This window comes from Vanessa atalanta, chromosome 15, assembly GCF_905147765.1.
Source record: "Vanessa atalanta chromosome 15, ilVanAtal1.2, whole genome shotgun sequence".
Classification (NCBI taxonomy): Eukaryota; Metazoa; Arthropoda; class Insecta; order Lepidoptera; family Nymphalidae; genus Vanessa; species Vanessa atalanta.
The window spans coordinates 5,385,997-5,410,884 of record NC_061885.1 but is presented as its reverse complement, the minus strand read 5'-3'; the positions used below and the strand labels follow the sequence as shown (position 1 = coordinate 5,410,884).

Here is a 24,888-nt window from a genome sequence, read left to right as displayed (position 1 = left end):
GTACATTTTAGTGTCTCGGCATTAAATAAAACGGGGTGGTGGAGAGGGGAGAGGTTTGTTATGGCGGCGGCAGGAAGCGGCCGGTGGCACGTGTAAGAGCGGCCTTGAGACGGCAGGTCGTCGAACGCGGCGCGCCGCTGCCGCCGGCAGACGCAGCCGCCGCCTGACGTGCGACGCCCAAGGGACGATAGACCCGCGAAACCATCGCCTTTGTGCCAATCTCCCAATCTAGCTTATACGAGAAATATATATAAACGTGTAACAATCGTCTTATACTGGCGATGGTCTAATGGATTAATTGTATGCATCGTAAATAGATAACATCTATTGTAGTCCTGCAGACACATTTCTTTTAATTATTTACACTCGGAAGAAATTGGTATTTTTGCATTGATTTGTACATTCTTATATCACTTAAAATACAAATGTGTCTCTTTCTCTCATCGACAGTCAGTCACATAAACAAAACATCGGGGTCATCGCAACAATGCACTATTCAATTCGACGTCATGCTAAACAAATTCCTCGCGAAATTGGATGTAACATTTGAATTTAATTACGACGCTTAATTGTTATCAGCTAATACCTAAAGAGTTCGGTTTTTGATTATGTTATTTTAGTTTAACGCATTTACACTTGTCTGATCGTATGAATAATAAAATAATATGGAAGTAATACAAGAAAGTGGTATCGACCGTGCGTCGAGGTACGGAGACTTGTTATTATCAGGCTGATAAAGGATGAGGGAGGGCAGGCCTAGCAGTGAGGGGGCGGGGGAAATAGGTCGCGAGGCCATCGCCCGAGCTCGGCCTTACCGCCAGCCGACTGAACCGCTTCGCTACCCCTGCGCCAATTCCGCGCTATGTTCGAAAATCGTCACAATCTTATTCCTATTATAAAAACGTAACCTCTGCGTAAATTTCGAGTAAGACGCTCGAGAAGATGTTTATGTATAGTAAATTATTCTGTTGAGATATTCTATATTAAGGGACATATTTAATGCGATATCAAAACATATATAGTATGGTAACATTACTTTTTTTTTTAATTTTATTCGCAATAAATCTGTTGTTTTAATTCCAATAACTTGGGCGTTCATCTAATTTCTTCCAGAACTGTATATGCTCCTTATATACCTGAAACCTATACTTACATATAAAAGTATCGAATAACTTATTATATGAGTTCTACTTTCAGTCTATATATATATAGACTCAATTTACATAATAATCTTCATCTAACTGCATGACCCGACAGACGTTGCCGTATCTTTGCTACAAATTAATATTGAATTCAAATTGATATAATTCATTAAAAAAATTAAAATTTAAAAAACATAATTATTATAAGGCTTTGTGATAAATAACATTTATAGTTTTATTTTGTAGCGCGTAAATATTCTTACAACCACAACTCATAAATATCGCCAACTATAGTTTAGATATATATGTTAGAACTATAGAATATATATATCATAAGCTGTTCTACCACAAATCAATAATACTAGTTATTGCTATATTGATATAAGAAGTGCTAAAGTCAATTATAGACAAAAGTACAAAGAGCATAAAATCTTATCCCATTGTTGGCGGTTATACTTATATTTTCAATTCCTTTGGGCAAAAGTTACACTTAGATACCAAGACAATATAAATAGATTTTTTTTTTCAAAACAAAATACCGGAGTGCGCACAAAGATGAAAGATAAAACAAGCTTTAGATTCTTGATTTGGAAATATTGATAGAAATTAAACCTGTAGTTGAAGGCAGATGCACTTCGTTTCTTGTTCGACACAATCAACTAGAACACAAACCCTCATGACTTCAACTGCTTCTTACATTTCTAAATCAAGAATCTAAAGCTAGTTTGTATATTTCCATTCGCTTTTATGTTTTAAAAAAACGATACGATAATTTATATTTTTAATTTGTTTTCATCTTTACGCCCGTTGTAATATTCAAATGATCTTATAAATGAAATGTTTTTGTGTTTATGTTATGGAAATAAAATTTACTATGATATATCGCTTGAAAGCTTTTAGTATTTTTAGTTCCGTTGGAAATCCAATCTTCTTGTCACACCTACAGTCAAAATCGAATCATCAAATGTCATACTCCTTCGAGTTGTTTAGGCCACAAAACTTTTCACAAAGTAACACATAATATGAATATCCATATCACACTCGGAACAATACGTTTTTCTGATGCAATCGGGTAAAAAGAAATTAAGGATATTCCCAAATGATACAAGTCCACCCCTCTTATAATAAAATAATTTCCAGGCGAAAGTGAGTGACAAAACAGCAAACTTTTTTTACATGCTTGAAAAGTGAATGCAAGAATAAATAAACTAACTGCCTGTAAATGAGTTACTGCTGAGCTCAGGGCAGGATTAATTCTAAACACAAATTATGGAAATAAAGAGTATGGATTAAATAAATCACCAAGATCCTCTGACCAAATATAGACTACGGCAATTTATCTCAAAGGTTAGCCAACTGCGCTGGCGATATTATATCGCAGAAGTTTGTGCAAACACAGGTGCGTTTTTTATACCTTTACATCTTACTTCTTATAAGCCGATGGGACGACAAACAGACAGGACGAAGATTGGTTGATTCAATTTCTATGAACTATGAATGGCGTATTCAGTACAGTGCTTTTTGAAGTAAATATAATTTGTAACTTATTCATTATCTTGTAAAATCATAAAGTTATCAGGTATAAAAGGAACTAAAATAAACTTTTTATTTTTTTTAAATTTTGAAGTCATATACTGTTTATGTTATTTAAAGATAATACATACGATTATTTTAAGATAGTAAGTACTCTAGGGTTAATGTCTACCGCAATATTCATTATCTTATGGTTTCTTATAAAAATCAGTTTAGGAGAGTATCCACATCCGCACATTTACGTATACTTTAGCCCGTTGCCGCTGGTTGGTAAAAAAATTATCTAACTATATAATATGTACATGCAGGTTTTTATAAGTTTTCCTATAAATTATATTGTTTTAAATCCCAGGTCATGCCGATAAATGTTATTGGATTACTGACTGGGAAAGCACATGAAGCAACTAGTCCTGAACTCTTTCCGGCCGTGTTGGATTTTCCGTACCATGTCCGATAATGAGAGTATACGAATAGTGCACCTATTGTTTGTGCAATCACTTGTAGTATAACATGTCCTGCGTAATTTAGGACGACATCCTCATTATCATTGATTTTTTTAAGTATTTTATAAATTTCATCGACTTTTTACCGCCGAGAATCTTTATATGGTTATTACGTCCACTAAAACTTATGGTTATAGTAAGCCTAAACTTAAAATACATTAAATATACATTAAAAAACTGACGTAGGTGAAGGCAAAAATAACATTCATCAGAAAATTGGTCATTGCGGTACGTTGTCGATTTCGTTTTTAATTTATCATAATATTTTAATCCATTATTTTTGTGGTTACAGAGATAATATTCTATACCTAGAACGTAAAATTTTATGTACTCTAGACAATATCAAGAATTAAATTAAATTTGAAATATTTCAGTTACAGTTTCAGTATCTTAATGCGACAATTCTATGGTAATATGTCAATAGCAGGGATGATTGAATATCAAGGTGTAGTGGTAACGTTTTGTAGAGGACAGTGGGACATACGAATGGCTTGCACCGCTGCGCCGCCGCACGCGCCCGAAATAACCCGCGAAACACGACGAAAACAATTGAGACCGCGCTTGCGCCCTCACGAGAGCGCAAAAATGACAGGGAAATATGCACGGATAGAGTGCTAGTTCAACGTCTGAAGCTCCGTTAGAGAACTGAACCCGTGTGCTGTATACAGGATCTATTAAAAATTCGGTTTAGAAGCAAAACTATAACTCATTGATTTATTGCGACATACAAGTAGTTAATTTGGTAAATTTTAAATATCACAAAAGAGTATTGTTACATTATTTACGAGTACAATATATATAAGGCTTCATTAATATTTGTTTACAACTTCTTATTTATACTCTCTAGCGGCGTCGTGAGAGCTATTAATGTATCTTACAAGCTGTTGAACGCAAGGTATTTTAGTACGAGCAATACCAATAGGTTCTCAGTGTTTAGCAGTTTTGCCTCAATTAAACTAGATAGTATAGTTATATGGGTTAGAGAGTTCACCATCTTAGAGTTAAGCTACTTTAAATAATATTTCGTTTTGGTATTAACATAAAAAGCAAGACTAGCAAATCCTTTCCGTGACTTTATTTTACTTTTTATGTTATATAATTGTTTTCAAGATTTCGTTGAACTTTAATGGATAACTACCTAAAGAAATCAGTGTCATTCATGTATAATCTGATATATGATGTATATAAAATATATGAGATCAATAATTTTATCTAGAAAAATTACAAATTGTAACTTTTTTTTAACGATGTTATTTGAGTATTTTAAATCATAACTGTTAATACTCGAATTTCAAACCGGTTGCCTCAAAGACAATTTCACTTCATAATGATCACTCTCATTTTATTATTTTATTTTGCATTAAAATAAGTAGCAAAAGTTTATACTGATTTCAAATTTTCTCCTACTCCAATAGCATTAGTAAAGTTTTATGGAAATTGCCGATTGTCCGTACTATTCTTTCAGAATCTCTGCCTGATAATTTTCAAAATTGATGGATAGTCTCTTAAGAGCATTTTCCTGCGTCTAACCTCGCTGCCCCATCTCATGTTTCTACACATTATAAGTATTCATGTAAGATTATTTTATCGTGGATTTATGTAGCATACATGCGTATAACATCACGCACGTAGGTAGCTACCGTAAACAGTTCGTAAACATGTATTCGTTCAATGAATGTCTGGTATGCTCGCCTCATGGTAGTCTAAGTAAAGCATTCTTTAAAATAGATCGCCAGCTACACTAAAGTTTAGTCTTGTGAACTATATTTTTTTCGTGGGATTCATATATCACAGTAATTTAAAGATTTAATATAAGAAAATTAACAATTATTGTACTATAAAAAACACCTACAACTAATATTAAGATTTGTTTTAGTATACCGTTACAAGCTACGAACAATACTTACTACATTGTATACTTTGCATCATCAAAGATATCATTCTAAAATTCGGCCCCCAAGCCTTTGTTTGTACTATGGCAATATTGTGCTTTGTATTTATTAATGTAAATACAATGAAACTCAGGAATTAGATAAAAACTCTGAATCATATTTATTTCTATAGACTGTTATCAGCAATATTTTAAAGATAAAATATAAACTATTTTACATTAATTTATATGTGTTGCGTTAAATATGGTTTTATGGTTGATAAATGTCTCACCTAACATAAAAAAAAACAAGTTTAATTTTTATTGTTTGTTTAAGCTTTAAACCAGAACGTATCATATTTAAGGTTCATCAAGAGTCTAAAGCATAGGTAGACCACATTAAGTATAGAAAACATGAATATATGATGATCTTAGCATCTGATAAAAACTTACAAACCATCATTTCATAAACAATAAATATACAATAATAATATTCATATTTACTAGTAACGAAATTCGTGTGCTTACTTCTTTGAAGCATTAAACCAATATTTTTTATAAATATTTATGATGGACTACCTGTCCAAAATAGGAACAATATCTCTCATAATATCCTTGTCCAAAATCATGAGGTTCAAGACTGGTGTTTTAACCTTAAAAAACTATCCACTGGCTCTGAAGGAAAGGAAATAACTATTATACCCCATATAATGATGATATAAAATATTACACAATAAATATCGAGTCAAACAATCTGTTCCCCTGTACTTTTCTAATAGTACTTAATAAATGTCTTACCACCAATATCATGTATTGTATCTCATATAATTATTCCAAAAGACTAGATGGTTCATTGATGAGCACGTGATTTAACCTAAGATTAGGCAAACCCGGCAAGCACTACTGAAGTTTCATGTGATAAATTGGTGTTTAAAATTCATTTCGTGCTCAGCGGGTTACGAAAGTATCGGTTTCAATTAGTTACAAAGTATAAACAGCAGACTTTCATTTCAATTTATTCGTTATTTATAGTTTCCCATTATATGTATGTATATTACAAAATGAACTTAGTTATGATTATGGAAAATAAATTCGGCGGCGTTCGCTTAGAAAGCACCTGAGATGACAATTGTCGCTCTTCATCACACTATCACTCTCACTCTAATAACAATAACTTAAGGCAATTTAAGTAATACAAATTTATAGAGAGTAAAAGTGAATAATACAATGCCATAGAGCACAATTCCATTTACTTATTTACTGATTTATAAGTGAATCTGGTTCTTACAAAAAAAAAACATCAAATGTTTTATACGTCATTATCTGGACGCCTGTTATCCTAGATAACATACACTCATCAGTACTTCCTACCCTCTTAAATGTGACGTGGTTTGAAGGCAGTGGAGTAGAGGCAGAAGAGAGAGCGTATCATCTAAGTTCAATTGGCAACAAATTAACAGGTTATGGAATGGTTAACACTTCCTACAATAACGACGCCTATCTGAGAGACTACTTCAGGTGGCTCTTAGCCAGGCTGCCTACGAGGTACCTTTTTAATTTAAAATTATTATTATCATTAAAAAAGATTTTTAATTTTTATTAAACGTGAACTGTTTTTAAATTGAGACTCTTTTATTCATAAGCTTAAACTTCAATTTCATTTTATTTTCAAATAAATTTCATTCATATCGGTTTATAGAGTCCTGCAACACAGAACAATGTTATCGTATACGAAAGATATATTGTTGACTGAGCGCATTTGATAGAAATAACTTTGGTTACAGACTTCCCAGATTAAAACGCTATTCTGCGTACTAAGTGCAATGGAATTTAAGGAGTGATTTATACATCAATATATCTATGCATGTATGTATGTAAGTATATGTACATATGTATCTCCTCTTAAGTATACAGTAGCAGGTGTTGCCAATCATTTAAAAAAAATAAGAATACTCCTATAATAATAATCCTTGAATACTCTACTGACCAAAACATGCGATATGAGTTAGGTTTGAAAGAGTTATAGCACTTGCATGAATCGTAACATATGATTTCTATTTCATAAATTCAAATAACTTCTTACTCTTTATAAGATTAAAGGATACAAAACTCTAAAAATAACAAATATTCCGTATACTGAATACCTTAATAATATATTTGAACTTACTTTATATTTAATTTAATAAGCAATAAGAAAAAACCAAAAAAAAAGAGTAATTGATTATAATGTTGCTTCATTTCATTAATTCAAACCTTGATTTAAGTAACAACAATGTAACCATTTTTTTGCTATCCAGAGGAAATACTTGATACACATCAATCAATAAACGTATTGATATCATTGAATAGAGACTAAGTAAGTAGCGGAGCATTGATCGTAAACAATTGTTCGCGGCGCAGCTGCGGCAAGCGAGCTGACGCAGCGCACGGCTGCATGTTACTTATTTATAGAAAGCGAGTAACAGCGTACATCAGCACTACTCGACGTTGACAAACAACCCTAAGTTTAACACAAACTTCCACCACTCTTGCTGCGCGCTTGAGACACGCCCATCACTGAATGATTACTAATTGTACTACTTAAACTTAGACTTTAAGTCATATACGAATTATTATCGATCAAGATACGTAAAGTTACACTTTATTTTAATTTTTTTTGAACAACTGTTAACTACTCAGTTCTTTTAAAAGTAACTATTATTTATAAGTAAAAATTTTAGACTCAACATCTGAAGGATAAATATAAAACTTTAAAAATTAACAAGCATATTCTTGTTCGATTATTTATCCTAACATTATATTATTTAAGAAGAGCAGTATTTAATTTTGACTAACAAAATCGGCATGTGGACACTTTTAGGTACAGCTATAATACTGGGCAACGCTTTTCTATTGTGCAGTAACTAGTCATGCATTGCATACGATGAAGTATGAACAATTTACCTGTTATACAATTAATTAGAATATATGACGCAAGTGAGGCGCTTAGCCGGCCGCCGCTGCCTACGCTCACCTTCCTAATTACACTCCGTCTAGACAGACGTCGCAGCGTCCCGCCTGACACCTCCTTCCCCTCTGACCACCCCATATCATTTGATAAACGAATTGCCACGTGCATGTAATATAGCCGATAAGTACATTCATATTGTTAGTCCATTGTTAGTATATGTATGTATATCTTATCATAAAAAACTAACAAATATTTTTTCTCAATCTAAAGCGACTGAATTAAATATCACACTATAAAGTATAAGTAATAAGGAATGGTTGAACTTTTTCTCTCAATATAAATTTTAAATAAAACTTGAATTATTACCAAATATCATTAGAAATTACTCACATACCAACAGAAAATAAGGCTCACACGTTGTTTTCCAAATCTTCAATAATAAAAAGTGACACTAATAGTAAAAGGAAAACGTTATAACACTAAAATAAAATTACCCTGATTTCAATAGGTACTCTGAGAAATAATGGTGCTTTTCTTTTCGGAAAATTACATTGTCTCGCTATATTTTTCGTTAAAAAAGTAATATTAAAATAAATGCTGGACCAAACTATCTATTTCATTTCCTCACACAAAAACATGTGTGTACAGTCCGAAGTCTCGCTATAACTGTCTTGTTTATATCTTTTTAACTGAAGCACAAAGCTCATAATCTTGTTAATTTTATAAAACATATATGTTAATATATTAAGCATATTTGGTCAATATAAAATTTTTATATAGATGATTAAAAAAGCGCGGATCTAGTATTTTTTGATTTTCTTGTAGGATATATGTCATTTAATTAGATTGTATCTTCATTCCCAACCGTGCTTCTACAGCTTTATATTAAAATTATTCTTTAATTTTTATACTGTAAGAAGCTTTCTTCTGTATGCAATCGTATAGTAGCTTGGATAATTTAAGAATATATCATAGCGTACATTTGTCGCTCTGGTAAGACATAGGTCTCTAGGTCAGAGTTGCAGGTTAAATTCCAATTAGCAGATCAATTATTTTGTTTGCATAACATCATTTCGAACGTTTTTTATTTTAATTTTTAATATTTGCATTTGGATTTAGTGTTTCACATTGAAAATAATTTTGATACTTACCTTTACTTGATTAACCTTTTTTAAATTATTAATTTATCTGTAATAAAATATATGGTATATTGATGTATGTATTTTAATTTTAAATCTATATTTCTTATGAATAGTAAATCTGTAAAGCTATCTCCGCCTGCCCCTCAATCCCACCGAGACTGACATGTAAATAAATAACTAGACTAATATGAATCGGATACCCCTCTCGTCCTCGTCGTAGAAAAGAGTTCTTCAATTAATCTTAAATATGTTTCTATGCTACCAGGCAATTAATAATAAAATGGGCCTACAACTTTGTTAAAAGTTTCATTCATTTTAATGATTATCATCTTATCTTAGTTGTATATTTTCAAAATGCATTCCTACAATTTAACAAAATTTAAACAGAATCGGAGTTGTTTCATAAATAATTATTACCTATACCACCTGTACCATCAATTTTCAAGCAGCTCGTTTAACATTAATTAAATATACGATTACATTACTGATCTTTATTTTTAATAAAGTTAATTTACCTATTTTACGTTCGATCAATTGAATTATTCGAATTCGCTCAGATATATACAAGCATTTATCTGTGAAAATTGCAAGACCAAGTGTACATTTAAGGTACAAGGTAGCTGAATCGCCCAGAAGCAGGTAAGCAGCAGCGTGAGCATGCCACGTGGCCAGGTATTGCCAGCTGGAGAAGCTATTTTGGTGATCGCTGGCAGGCCCCGGCAGACCGACACCAGACGTCGCCGCCGCCCCCGCGCTCTTCCAACCTCTAAAAATAGCCGCACTGTGCATTCTTGGGCGAACGATGTCGAATTTTTGTCGAGTACGCGCGTCCTCATGCCGTTTGTTTTGGCGTAAGAGACTGGCCGCAACCTTCGACCGCGGGACTGTAGCTACTGTGATCTCATTTAACATCCGGTTCACGTGGATCTTGTTTTCGCCGATGTTGCAAGACGTGTCACATATTATACATAACGGCTAATCGAAATAAACGCACGTTCAGAAAATGAATCCGTTGCGGTCGCAGTAAGAAGAATCAAAACATTTTTATTAACCTTAAACTGTCTTTTTCGTTAATAAACATTCGTGATTAAAATTCAGATACAAACAGAACTTATATCTTCTGCTTGGAAAATTGTTATGAAACCTTTCATTAGAAAAAGCATTTTTTAAGGTAAAACTAGTCTTATGACAATGATAACGCGGTTATTATTAAATTTAATTGTAACTTATATACTTAATTTTTTTTTTAATTATTTTAATCAAAAGCTTCCTCGTGACGAATTTTCAGTAATCCGACACGACCGAAGAGTAATCAAACGCTGCACTAGCGACTTTACTTGTTTTTTGAATTGCGAGATATTAAGCCAACTTTATACTAATTTATTAATCATAACAAAATAAAATTTAAGGTTGTTAACATCATATTCATTCATTTAATTATAATAAAACACAAAATTACCAAAGACTAGAACCAAATATGCTATTTAAGCTATTAAATTTAAGCGACTACCTAAAAAAGTCTTTTCGTTGTTGCAAATTTTCTTCTATTGTGATCATATAGCTTAAATTGGCCATATGGTAATAATACAAATTTGAAAGCTTCAAGCAATTGATCGGGCTATAATGGCTAACTATTGGTCCATGTTTATCGCCTTTGTTTTTAGGCAGGGCACTTGTGTAACTATTGTGGCTTTAGACAATATCCTTTATTGTAAAATGCATGCGACCCAATGCCAATAGGTACACTCTCATAGAAATGCCACGTTAATTTTGTAGCTACATGGTTGAATGAATGTAGATCATGAGATTCCAGCTTTGAAAAATTATTGGGTATTTTATGATAGGAAATACTTAGTAGCATTATAGAGTAGAAATATTGGCAGATCTAATAAACCACGAAAAGGATGTAAAGCGATTCTTCCGTCCGATTCTGTCGCGTCAGGTTGGGTCGCGTTTTATCCTGCCGTCTCATCGACCTATGAGAGTGCACCTGTATTCGCACGCACGTGTGCATTAAACGATGTGTACCGTACCGATATAAATACGCGTAGCAGATAATAGTTATACTATATTATATTATATACCTTTCATCAGAATGCCACCAAAATCATGTAGGAGGCATCTTCATCATAATAAGTGTGTAACTACTTACTCAACTAAATTAAACGAATGCCTAACAATATAGACTAAATCCATACTATTATTTTTTAATATGTTTTCAAAAAATGCGGCTCTTAACTTGGAAATGTTTTTCTAATTCCTTGCTGTAAGTTTAGTTATTCATTAGTGACATAGAGTAGGTCTTATACGTGTATCATGTAGAAGGTATCAGTAAAGAGGGCTCGATACTTTAATGCTTTTGGGACACCTTATTGAACTAACAAGCAGAAAATCTTCAATAAAATCTTTCTAAATGAAAATGAAGAAATTAATTTAAATATAAATTTAATATATACTTTTTAAAGTGTGGTACAATATTTTGAATAATTCTTATAAAATAAAACATAATACAACCGACATGATTTACATTGGAAAGTTTCAAAAAGTAAAAATTGTAAGTAAAGACTTTTAATATATAATCATAAAGCTACCCAGCTTAAAAGTACCTAATAGTTGTGAAGATGAATTAGGCTTTTTTAAGCCTTTCAGTATTTGTTTTCTTATAAAATAATTTACTAAAAGAGGATGATAAATAGTATTGAAAAATACTCAGAATAGAAAAATATCAGACCTCTTATTATGTCTATAGACATTTTAAAATATTTCAAAATAGATTTAGAATACAAAAGTTTTTTTTATTCTTCAATATTGAAAGTATATACCTAAAGTTGAATGACACAGGCACGTGTAGTGCTATTTTTCCTCAAATCCCGTTTAACATGAAGTATGCATCTCATCTAAATAAAAATACAATTGAAGGTGAATACACTTGTTTAAACTACAGTATTGAGATACTGAATAAGTTAACTTTACACTTCAGGTGGATATTTCACAGGTTCTTATTTTCATTTTATTAATCGCAAAAAAAGTTACAAGATTTATAATAATTTAAATTTTATTAGATTAAGGAACGATTTATATTTCTTCCGTTACCTGTTATTTAAATGCATGTGCTTAAAAAAATATAAGTATGGTCGTATCGGATTGCCGCCCCATCAGGTTAAGATTGTTTGATGATTGAAATAATGGAGAGTGCAACTGTGTTTGCATGTACATTTGTGCAATAAATCATTTATTCAGTTTACTGTTCTCGTTTGAATGGACGCCTTGACCGAAAAAGGTCATGAGGACAAAAATCGTCAAAATGTCAAACGAATTCATAAATAAAATTTAACACGAGATCAACAAATAAATAAATCATAAAGTTATTCAATATTCACCCGACTCTTTTCTTATGTCTGTGAATTTATTTTAATTTGGATATGGAAAAAAATGTTTTGATTGAAGGAAGTTTTCATTGAGTTTGATAAAACTATCACCATATCGAGAGTTTTTATTCGTCCCGTGGCCTCTGCGAGATGCGTGTCCAAACAGATTGACCATAATTTAAAACCTGTATTATTGGCTTTTACACTATAGACAAAGATATTGCAAATAAAAAAAAACATGTAGGTACAACACCGCACCGCTACTCTGCTATTTTTGTTATAATTATGTAATAAATTGTTATATTTAAATAAATATAACACTAGCTTGCCAACGTTGACTTCTCAAGAAAAAAAAAAAAAATTCAAAATAATATTTGTAAGCATTATAAGGACATATGTATCATTAGTTTGTGTTCTAAAATGTTCTAATAGTCTATCAGGACTATAATAATATCTTAACAAATGTTTTCTACCGGATTATAATAATTATAGCTAGTAATTTTTTTTCATATTAAAATCAATTGTAAGAAAACCTCCTTGACTCCTTGCTGTTTGACGAAATAGGAGTTCTAGAAATATTTATATCCTTCTGACCGATTTGACAGATGCACTCTAAATTTTCATACTCCCATAAGTCCATGGGAGGACAATCTAACACAGTGTAGAATATTCAGGAGCAGAAGAAACGGGTTTACATGTTTTACTAGGTATAAGCGTTAACTCTACCAACTTCAACACTTCGGGATGCTGCAGAAAAATTCTTGGTAGAAAAAATAATGTTTTATAGCCCAACGCACGATTTGAACCCCTTGATTTGACCTTGTGATTAGCCAATTTCAAAAAACAAAAAAATATTGATACAGCATTTTTTTTTATAAATTGTTCGAGATTCTTAGTTGGTGATTTGTTAACCGATTTAGTAACCATTTATAAATTAAGTATATTTTTAATCGATTTTTGTAGTGATTTTTTTATTTGATAGATCATTGGATAGTAGATGTAAGATGTATTTCAAAGAAAAAGGTCAACTCTAAAGGTAGGTTCGTCAGTTGTTTTATGTAAAACATAAATATGTAAAACAAAAAAAATCAAGACCTTACATTACATACATATGTATGAATAAATCAATTCATATTTTTCAAATAATTGATTTTTTTCATTTGATGAGACTGTAATGAATATATTTGAGAGAATAACTTTGAGGGTAGAGAGGTAGTAGATAGAATAGCTCTCTTTAATATAAAAAGAAAATGGAAAATCTCTACTGGAAGACTTACAATGATGGCCATTTGTTCGTCATCCTATATGTAACGCAATTACAATTTCATTATAATTATTAATACCTTACCTCATTATTTATAAAATCTCTTGGAATAAAATCACCGTATACACCCGTACATAGCCTGTTAGGGTAGAATGAAACATTTCTAAGATTTATATTTCGCTGTGAAACGTAGCCTCGCAATAGTAATCTAGGTACTTAACCTACCTGCTTTTACATTTAAAATTACATCACATACATTTTATTAAATTTCTGTAATTTCAGTAGTTCGGGATAGCCAAATAAAATTATATTTTACAATGATGTTTCTAATCTCTCTATATTTATTTACAATACCTCACAATCATCCAATTGCTTGCAGTTTTAAATGTTATTATTGATTTATATTTTTATATTAGATTTATAATATATAATAATAATAATAATGTGATATTATTAATGATATAATTAATTATGATATCCTATGACGTAGCACCGTATTGGAGGCTAGGTCTAGTCTCTAACACTTCTCAACACTATATATCCAAATATCCATATATCCAAATACCTGAACAGTAAGCTTGTTTGTGGGCCGATTTTAGTAATTCATTTTAATTAAGCGAATAAATAATCTGGTTGCAACATATAAGTATCATATAAATGCTACCTATGACGTATTCACTGAATAAAATTATCTTTATAAGTATCTGTTAAACTGAAAAGACTCTTGACATTGGTATCTGAGTACCTTAAACAAATCTATATTTGAAAATTTGCAATCAGCTTAAAAACAACATGTAAATTATTAAGAAGTGGGTGAATCTAGGAAAACAAACGTCTTTATTTCACTCAAAAATCATAAGAGGTATATTAAATACAAATTAATGTATACGAATTTGTATCTGAAAACTTATGTAAGGAATCTCGACTCAGAGTCAGACCCGTAAATAATCATATGACCCTCAGAACAACGCTTTACTATAAGACCAACACAATAAGTACCGATACATATTATAAACATATCATACAAATACAGATAATTAAATAGTATAAATAAAGTTCAATTTATAATTAATTTAAGTAAAATAATAAAACAAACTATAATTTAAAATAAATTACATGTATTTATTCCTAAATGCTGGGTTTATACTTTATAATAAAGCAACAAAAATACGTAGATTTGTTAAAGTAAATACATTATTAAAGTTGCATAAAGTAAGTACGGAATTAAAATAAAACATTTGAAGCTAAACCATAAAAATAGCTAAAAAACTGCGAATATAAATAAATAATTCATCTTTTTTAACTAAGAGAATGCTTAGAAAATGGACAATAAGTACAAAAACTCATAAATACTATTTTATAACAAGCAATGTCTGGCGATGCCGCAGCGAACTTGTATTTAAAAGCCGAGTGGCGTGTTCAACTCCATTCTTATTTGTTTTGGTCTTAAAGATATTTGTTTTGACTGTCTACTGTCCTCCGATAATCAGACTATAAATTCTTAAGTAACTCTGTCTGTTTGTTACCGCATATACTTCGTCTAAACCACAGAATCGATCATAATACAAATCCTAGGAACTCGATAACTAGCAACAAAAAATACGGAATTAACGGGGAAAAAAATAATTGAATGCAGATAGAGTCACAGACAAGGAATAAACTGGTAAAAAAAGTGTAAACCGTAAATCCGGGTTTGCTATCATAAACGTCTGATAATAAATTATTAAAATATAATTTATGTACATATAGGTTAATTTAAAAAGTAAACGTTGACGTTTTTGTGTGATATAATGTGAATGAAATACGATGTGAATAAAAACACAAATGTATGAAAATTTAAACACAATATTATGAAATAGATAAGATTTTCGTTTGTACCGCCTCACTTAAAGGCTGAAACAAAGCGCCGCCTAAATATTATATAACGACAAATATACACTATAATAAAATAAGAACAAGTACCTATTAAATTATGCAAGCGTTGCTTAGAATTACATAGAGTAAAAGTGATTTGATGTTATGTACAAAATTAATATTTAGGCAAAATAGATAACTTATCATCGGGTACCAGATTGCTCATTTACACGAATGCCTATTATAAACCTAATTTATTACAATCATTCTTATGTTGATCTATAAACAAAAAACACCTGGCACTATTTGTACTCAAAAATTTAACAAATATGGTGCATGGCCATTGATTTGATCGATAATACGTGGTATTAAAGCTTTGTCTTGGTTTAACGTTTCAGGGTGGTGGTGGGCAGGCGCATGCGTGGGCGGCGCCGCACTGCTGTGCGCCGCAGGCGCGCTGGTCCGCCCGCACCTGCGCCGCCGCACCGCCACCGCAGCCGCCGCTGCCAACCCCGTAAGTAATACAACATTCTTATTTTTTTAATAGTTATAGTTGTATAACTGTTTAAAAAAAATACTATAAATTGATCTGACTGCGTAATCTAATTATTTCTAATACTATTAAAAATCAATATTTTACTATTCAATATGATGCAATATCAAGCGATCTCTCCCAACGGCTTATATCATCTATATATATTCCAACCGTAGATTATTCACTCAATGATCATAATTCGTAAGGCATTACAGATAATTTATCATCTTAATCTAAATTAAATAAAAACCTTAAACCATGATTTTGTAAAAAAAAAGTACACAATAAATAAAGGTCTGAGTTATAAATATTAAGTAATTTTATCGTGTATTTTTCTAAATATATTTGGTCCCACCAAGGCCGGATCTACCATATGGCATTTTGGGCTTCAGCCCAGGGCCCCGTGGATTCAAGGGGCCCCAACTAAGTCAAGTCAAAGTTAAAAATAGATGATAGTGCGAAAGAATCTATAAAGTTATTAAATAAACAGATCGTATGGTGTACAGCCCTGCGAGTCCTGCAATTAATCAAACCCATTCAATTAATTTAATTCAAGTCTACGTTCAGATATACCTTAGGTGGGCCCCTAAGTAGTGTTAGCCCAGGGCCCCCTAAACTTTCGGTCAGGCCCTGTGTCCCACTGCCAGTTGTATTAGCACAAACATAATTATGTTAAATTCAAAAATATTTATTTCCAAGGAAAGTAGGTAATTCGTAATATATTTATGTTCTTAAATGGTTTGTTAATAAAATATATTTAACAGGTCAGATAACAATTGTTTTAATAAAAAATACTAGTGACATGTTATGCTACATTTGGATTAGAGTAATAAGCAAACCCTGGCAAAATGCCGAGAAAATGCTTAGAAGACTAGTGTCGCATTCTACACAATCTTGTAAATCTTTTCAGTCATTTTATTCAGTTCAATGTGAGAGCAATGTTAATTTTTTTCTGTTATGTTAGTGTTTGTTAGTTGTTACGTACGACTCCCGAGTACAGCTCAATCATTGAGCAATACCAACCGTCTCGTCTCACGAGCCGACAAAACGCGTCATCGCTTACAATTATAGGTGCGCATACATAAACGAGGCGGTGGCACTGGCAGCAATCGAGTCTTTTATACATGTGTGCTCTCCTTTATGTACACATGTGCTACACTCGCTATCGTTAGTACAACTCACACATTCTTACATCATCATATCATCAGGCCTTCGAATGAGCACACGAATGCAACTAGACAGATTCTTTGAATGTGTGCGAAATTAACACTACACGCCGTTGCTTTGTGTGCGCCGACACGGGGCAGCCGGTGCACCGTCACCCGCCCGATCTCCCCGCTACGCGACTGCGAACACCGCGGCGCGGCGCGGCCGCGTCCGCGTCATTGAACAACAAGACTCGCTCGATGGCAGGCGTCTTCCTGCCAATATGAAAAAAAGAGTGCTAAGTAACTCTGTTACAAAATTCGCGATAGTGGAATTTATATGTTATCTTTGTTTTATAAAATATTTATTTTTATAGTGTTATTACATTGAAAACCATATTTTTATTTATTAGTGAATGATAGTTAATTATTGTAAAAGCGTTTTACGGGTGTTGTAATCTCCGTGTATTGCCCTGTGATTGTTTTGTTTAAAATATTTTAATCTTTTTAAACAAATTTGCAAAATGAGTGGCAGTGTAATAAAAAACAAGCTCGTTCTAACCATGGTAGTGTGATCGATTTATCTACGAGTGAAACCAACGGCGTGTCATCGGAGTTGATAGAAACAATCCTGAGTACTGGAAACGTACACAATTGTGGCCAACACTAATTCAAATAGTAAGTTTTAAGCATACATCTCCTTGTTTACTTCTCTAACACCACCAAATGAAACTGGTGTTTTCATTTGAGTATACTGAAAACACTATATTAATACGTATATCTGCTACTGTATCAACTTCCATGTGTGGTAATGATTTTAGTCAAAACAAATACATTGTAAAACGATAATTTTTATTGAGGTTGAGTAAAATGTTTGCATTATTACCGATTGCGAGACGCGAGTCAAAGCGGCTGAGAGTCGGACGGCCGCGAGACGGCGGGAGCGTGCCAAGTGATAAGAGCCGCGCCGATAGCGACGTCACGCCCAGACGTTGTTTGTGTGAATTTAAATAAATTTTCATGACAGACAGTTCCGTAATCACCTCTCGCGATAGTCGTGACATGCCAACTCGATAACATTTGCTTTCTTATACTCAATTGGATCTACTTATTTTTCAACTTATTCAAAAAATATTTTATTGTTAAAAATTAAGATTCCTTTTTTATTTATCAACATCAATTAACATTTATTACCATAGTTATAACTATAAATAAAATAATATATTTCTGATAAAAATACTTTACGAATTTGAACTTACGAAATATATTTTAAAAATATCAATTATTTTAAAATATATACTTCGAATAATAATTAAACAACAAAATTGAACACTCTAAAAAGTACTACTTGTACTGACAAACTTTCTTTCATAATCAATGTCCTAAAAATCAAACCAAAATAATTGTAATATAAAAAGAAACATTAACTTAAATTTTAATAATATATATATTTATACTGTAAGTTTATTAAGTACTTATTCAACAATGTGGAATATTATTATTTCAATACAATAATAACATGCCTCTTACCTAAGTGCACCTACTTTAGACATAATAATCATAAGCATTAAAACATGAAACCTTTGGATATGATTATTTATATACAGTATGATTATGGTACATTTTATTAAGAAAGGGTATGATTTCAATCTTTGAGTTAAATCATACGGACTAATACAACACATAAAATAAAAAAAAAAATTATATATATTACTTTGCACAAAAAATAGAAAGTATGAATTTGTAAACTGAAATAAACTCAAATAATCAATTTTATATATGTTATTTATTTAATAGAAATAATGCAAATGATTCAAAGATATATTCTTTGATATATTTTATATGACATAATCCAACGGTACCTTTGTATAAACAATATATCAAAGTCATTATATGTCTTTACATGTTTTTATCTATGTATATCTAAAAACGAGTGGTATCATTTATTCAAACAGGGAATTTGCTAACCATAAGTCGAGCCCTGATTTTATTACAATTTAGTTGTCTGTTTAGTTTCTAATATAAATTTTTTATTATACATATTTGGTATTTTATTAAGTATAAAGAACAATTAAATTTTTTCAACAAAAAAATAATTTATAATGTAATAAATAATTTTAAAATGTATCTTTAAAAAAAACTGTCACTAACACCAATAACCTATATATTTAAAGATTAATTTTTTATTCCAGGCAATTTGTAAAAATAATTGCTGAATTATAATATTTGATAAAGAATATTAAACTTTTTTGTTCATAATTCTTTAAATAAGCTTTCTCATTTTACTGTCTTTTAAGCAAACGGCAGACTGCCATCCGCTCTGACTGCAATCAATACGATATATACATCCTCAGGCTACAAATGTTATGTTCAATTATTCTAACAATGCATTTCAATTGACATGGTGAATAATGCATATACATACTCATAAAAATTATTTAACAAAAGTAAATTTTTTAAGTAATTCTGAGTACTTTTTTTCTTTTTTTTTAAATGTTACTTGGACACATACTTAAACATTATTACTTTATAATAGAATTTGCAATTATTTTAAATCTATCACAATTACAAGTTTATTATACCTACAGAAATAATTTTCTTCTTTATGTAGTATTAAATTCCTGAAAAACAAAATTAAAAACTACTAAAAAGTATTTTTTTTTATTTAGTTGATATATTTTTATTACATACTATATCTTTAATATCAAATAGTTTACTAAAAATTAAATGGGACAATATATTACAATATTTTACTATCCACCCAAAATACAAAAAATGATTTTATATTAAAATATTGTTTTTTAATTAATTTAATGTTTTTTAAATTATTAAATTAATTACTTTAGTTGTTTAGTTTCGATAAAAATAACATAAATATATATCTTTAGCCTATATTATTAATTACCTTATTTACTTAACTTACATGTGTTATTTGTATAAATTTTCTATGAAGATTTTCTTACACCCAATACTTACTTTTTATCGTCGATTTTAAACCAACAGTTCTCAAAATTTAACTATTTATTATTTTTATAAAGTATAAAGTTAGTATGTAAGTTCTTTTCTCACTACCTTTATCTTTTAATATTGTAACTTGTTTAATTTCTTAATAACCCTTTTCAACCTCTGATTTGTGCACCTCGACGCCTCGATGTGATATTGCTCTAATTATCTTAAGAAAACGAAAATCGCGATTTCAATCAACTGTCTTAAATTGCAATGCAAAAATTAATAATGATACTTCAACTTATAAGGCGTCCTACATTTTTTATCCAATATTAATGATTAATCTGCAAACGTAATCATTTTAAAATACTGGCCGTTACCTAATAAATAATATATAGCAAATAGACTTATTTATTATGAATTATTAGTCAACCTGGGAATGTTAAAAAGATGGCAATAGCCATGGTAACGTAGATCCTGTAACGATGGTTTTTAATACTCTACACGATAGTACAGGATGTCCCAACATGCGCTGGCCGAGTACTAAAATTGCTGACTACGATCAATATATACAATATTTATGCTCAGTTCTCATCATTCAAATGCGCTAATAAGTTATATCATTGTGTGCTCAGAAAAATAAACAGAAAAACCCTCTGCTTACCAGATTATCGTCAAGAAAAAAATATAATTGTTTCATACGATGAACTAAGTATCAGTATACCATTGACCTGGGCCGTCTTGTAGTAAAACCGTTATTGACGAACAAATTCTATTAGTTAATATATTGTTAATATAGCGATAATCTCCTACGTGTTTTCTATATCACACGTGACAATGACAAATGAATGATGATTTTACTCTTAACTGTGTAGATAGATCGTTCTTACCCGTGATCATTCTTACACTTTCCGATCCTTTTCCCTTCTTTGTCCCAACTTATGGGGTCGGCGCAACGGTTTTTCTTCCATTCTCCTCTATTATTAGTCATGTGATCGTTAGCATTCATCTCTCTCATATCCCTCCTCACACACTCCATCCATGTCTTTTTGGACCCCACAGAGGCCGGGTGCTGCCTCTTCGTGTCACCTGTGGAATATTCCCTAGCCATCCAAACGCAATACCACTCTAATTTTTTTAATAAAAATATACCGAAAAGAACATAATATTTATATTTATACGAAGCTTTCATAATTTTGGACACGTCGACAGATAAAATTATGTGCAATATGCAAAACATTAAATGTTGATGAATTCTATTATAGCATTGCCTTTGCTCCATAACAGTGACTTCATACTTATTTAAAAAAATAAGTGTCATTAATATAAACAATTAGAAAACAACACAATAACAAAATTATTTTTATATCGATAAATACAATAATAATAAATAATAATTCAGTTATAATCGAGGTTTTTTAAAGAAACATGACCCAAGCTTTTATATATAGTAATCATATTTGTATTTCGCCAAAGAAGACAATCAAAAAGACACAATAATACGAGTTTTTTTTTCATTATTTATTATTCATAGTGATATTGAGAGTCTGCTACTGAACTGCTTATTGAATATAGTGTTCACTGTGAGGAGGGCCACATAAGTGAGAGCAGTGTGTTGTGATTTACAGATGCTCTCGGTACAAGTGCCGGGGTGCGCGGGCATGGAGCGGCTGGGCGCGCCGGGGGGACCGCGCCTGCGGCACGACCACAGACACCATCATTCCACATTGTGAGTAACACACCACTGCAAATTTTACACATTTTTTTTTATAAACCTCTTTTTCCAATAATCTCTGTGGATATAAATCAACCAATAATGAAATACTAAAACATTAGTGAAAATTACATTTGATAATAATCGTGCCTTCTTCTTCGAAGTCTTATTTAAAATGTTCAAAAAAGCAGATTTTCAGAAATTTCCTTGTTATATTACTACTATATTTTAAAATTAGGACATTTCAAAAAAATCTACTGCAAAAGAATCGGGGATAGATTTGACTATGAGCAAAATGTAGGCTTATAGATCAGATATTTAAAAAGAGGCTTGTATCGACTCGATTTATCATGTAAGGAACATATATAACACATATCATGTATAATTACTTAGGCTTAAAAGCGTCACTGGCGATCTAGCAATTATAAGGCTAAAGGTGTAGAGATTTTCCTGTCAATAAATTCTTCGTAGTCTGGAATTAGGAAATTGGCACTGTTTGGATTCCCAGACCGACTGGCCCGTTAGACCCGTTGGACCCGTTCCGGTCGTGACGGTTTTCAAATCTGATCATGAGAGTTAAGGAATAGAGATTGCACTTATATATATAATACACACATTTGTGAACTATAGTATGCCACGCAAAGTTTACCTAGACAAAGGCCGCCGTGGCTACAATCACATCCGAGCAAAAAGACTTCGACATAATAAAACTTGGGCTATATTTATATTTGTTTTAGCTATGTGTTGACTTGTTTCGGTATGTCTGATCCTTGCAAGCTTCGTATACGTGTCTCGGTCGGCAACGGTAGTTATCAGAAAGTTCTTGTTACACAAATTTACATTAGTCAGAATAATACTCTTTTAATTCTTATGTATATTATGAAATGTTACTTATGATTTGACACATTGCGTACTCGTGATCTGTAAAAGCAGATTACTATAAAAATGAAACTATAAACATAAAATAGTTATTTTTTTATGTAGAAAGTGGGCTAACGACGTACATAATACATCCATTAAATAAAAACTATGGCACCATAGAGTACGTATCTAAAACTTGTTCAATTAAAAATATCTATATATAAACAGACAAAGACAGTTCATTACCTTGTTCTCCTCTATTTGTAAACCGATTTTTTTTTGTCAACTATTGATGAGCTTTAGCGATGTCAAATAAATTTTGAATAAAAGTATTAAAAAAAGTTCGAAACGTTTAATGATTACGGTCACTCTATTTCGCGAACACTTGTCATGTTAATACGGATAACACAGAGATCTACCGTTTCTCTGTAATATGCAAAGTTATTTATATAGACACACCACACACATAAATATAGTCATTTGTTTTTTTAAAGATACCTGTTGCTCGATAATGCCAAGAAAAATCACGACGACGCACAATGTTTTGTTCATCGAGGTCAGCATACTATTTAATTTCTTAGAAGTTTTACCTGAAGATAAAATATAAAATGCTAGAAATATATAACTATCAGTATTGATGACAATAGAATAGGTAATAATCAGGTTTTTGTTATGTTTAATATCTCAATATCATATCATTAAAATACTTTTCTCAGTGGAGTCTCTCTCAAAACTCCCAACCAAATAAACTGCCCAACGGTTGAGATGTTGAATACAAATACATGGATTTCGTAGAATTTTGGTTTCCGTTTATTATGGCATGTCAAAGTGAAATTCCTTTCGCGAACACAGTTTAACTTTCTACTCCCTCATAATCCTATGCGACGGGAATCCGACTTGAGAACTATCAGAGACAATCCAACAGTTTTACGTGCTTTCCGAGGCACAGCAGTCTAACTTTGCTATCTCGCACTCCGGTTTGATATTGATTTTTTTTGGTACAATATATATCACAACACAGTAGTATCTATACCGTTCTGTTCAAAGTATAAATAGTAGGTACGTGTTAGATTTACGACACCACGGTATTATATTTATAGCCAAAAAATAAAACATTTAAAGTAATGATGTTTTACCTGTGGTTATAATTATAGAGCACGTTGTTTATAAAAAAGGTATGTTGTTATCAATTACTTTATTTGATACTACTTTTTACCCTTTCCCTCCTGTTACTGAAATGTTAAACTGAAGTAACTTAGTAAAAGAGTCGATGTTATACAATATACATATTTAATATCATGATAATGCCCTCCAGATCGATTTCAGTCACGGTGGCCTTATACGCTCTTTCCGTTCAATCACTCTCATTATCGAGACGATCAAAATGAGTTCAGCCGCAGGAATTACGGCGTTAACGACGAAGCGTTTACGGGAATATAAATACTTTCCAAGTAGAACCCAAATACCGAGCTGTTACTTCAATATTATTGACAGAAAACCCAATGAATTTTTTTGTGTAGACCGACCTGGGATTCGAAAACAATCTAGTAAATATACCAACGGGGCGTTAAAACAAAACGTCACACAATGTTTATAATAACTAGATATGCATTAGTGTCTACCATTTGATCCGATCTATAGAATAACATAATAATACGTACCACTTTACAAGTAGCAGGAAATTACAGAAAAAGAACATCTCCTTTTTTTCTTTCTCAGCACTGAACAAATTATTAATTAAATGATATACAAATGGCGTAAATTGTAATAAGCGATAGTATTAAAGTAATAAACATCAAAATTAAGTGAAATTTTTACCTATTTTTACATATTCAATGTTTTTCATTCAAAATACATACATTTCTGTTTCAGGGAATGGGAGAAACAACAGAGGTTACAAGCGATGGTTGGTCGCTTGCAAGAAATGGTGGAGCAGGAGACGCGCGCGCGGTCTGCCGCCGCCGCAGAACGCCTCGGTTTACCACCCAGCATACAGCTTCCCGACGGCGAGTACGGTCAAGACGCGCATCTACAGTTACGAGTCCCTTATCAGGTCCGTAA

At 31.6% G+C, this 24,888-nt stretch overlaps 1 protein-coding gene across 6 annotated transcripts in view; it reads left to right on the top strand.

Annotated features, from left to right (window-relative positions):
• LOC125069588 overlaps positions 1-24,888 on the top strand; it is a 32,571-nt gene that overhangs the window by 5,637 nt on the left and 2,046 nt on the right. The window contains exons 2-4 of one of the 6 annotated variants that reach the window (XM_047679129.1): positions 16,025-16,140; positions 21,881-21,981; positions 24,700-24,884. In XM_047679129.1, the coding sequence (XP_047535085.1) occupies positions 21,881-21,981; positions 24,700-24,884 (286 nt within the window). In that variant the 5' untranslated portion in view covers positions 16,025-16,140. Of the gene's footprint in view, positions 1-16,024; positions 16,141-17,501; positions 17,985-21,863; positions 21,982-24,699; positions 24,885-24,888 lie in introns of those variants that run through there. The other 5 variants (XM_047679125.1, XM_047679124.1, XM_047679126.1 and 2 more) reach the window with 5 other exon arrangements.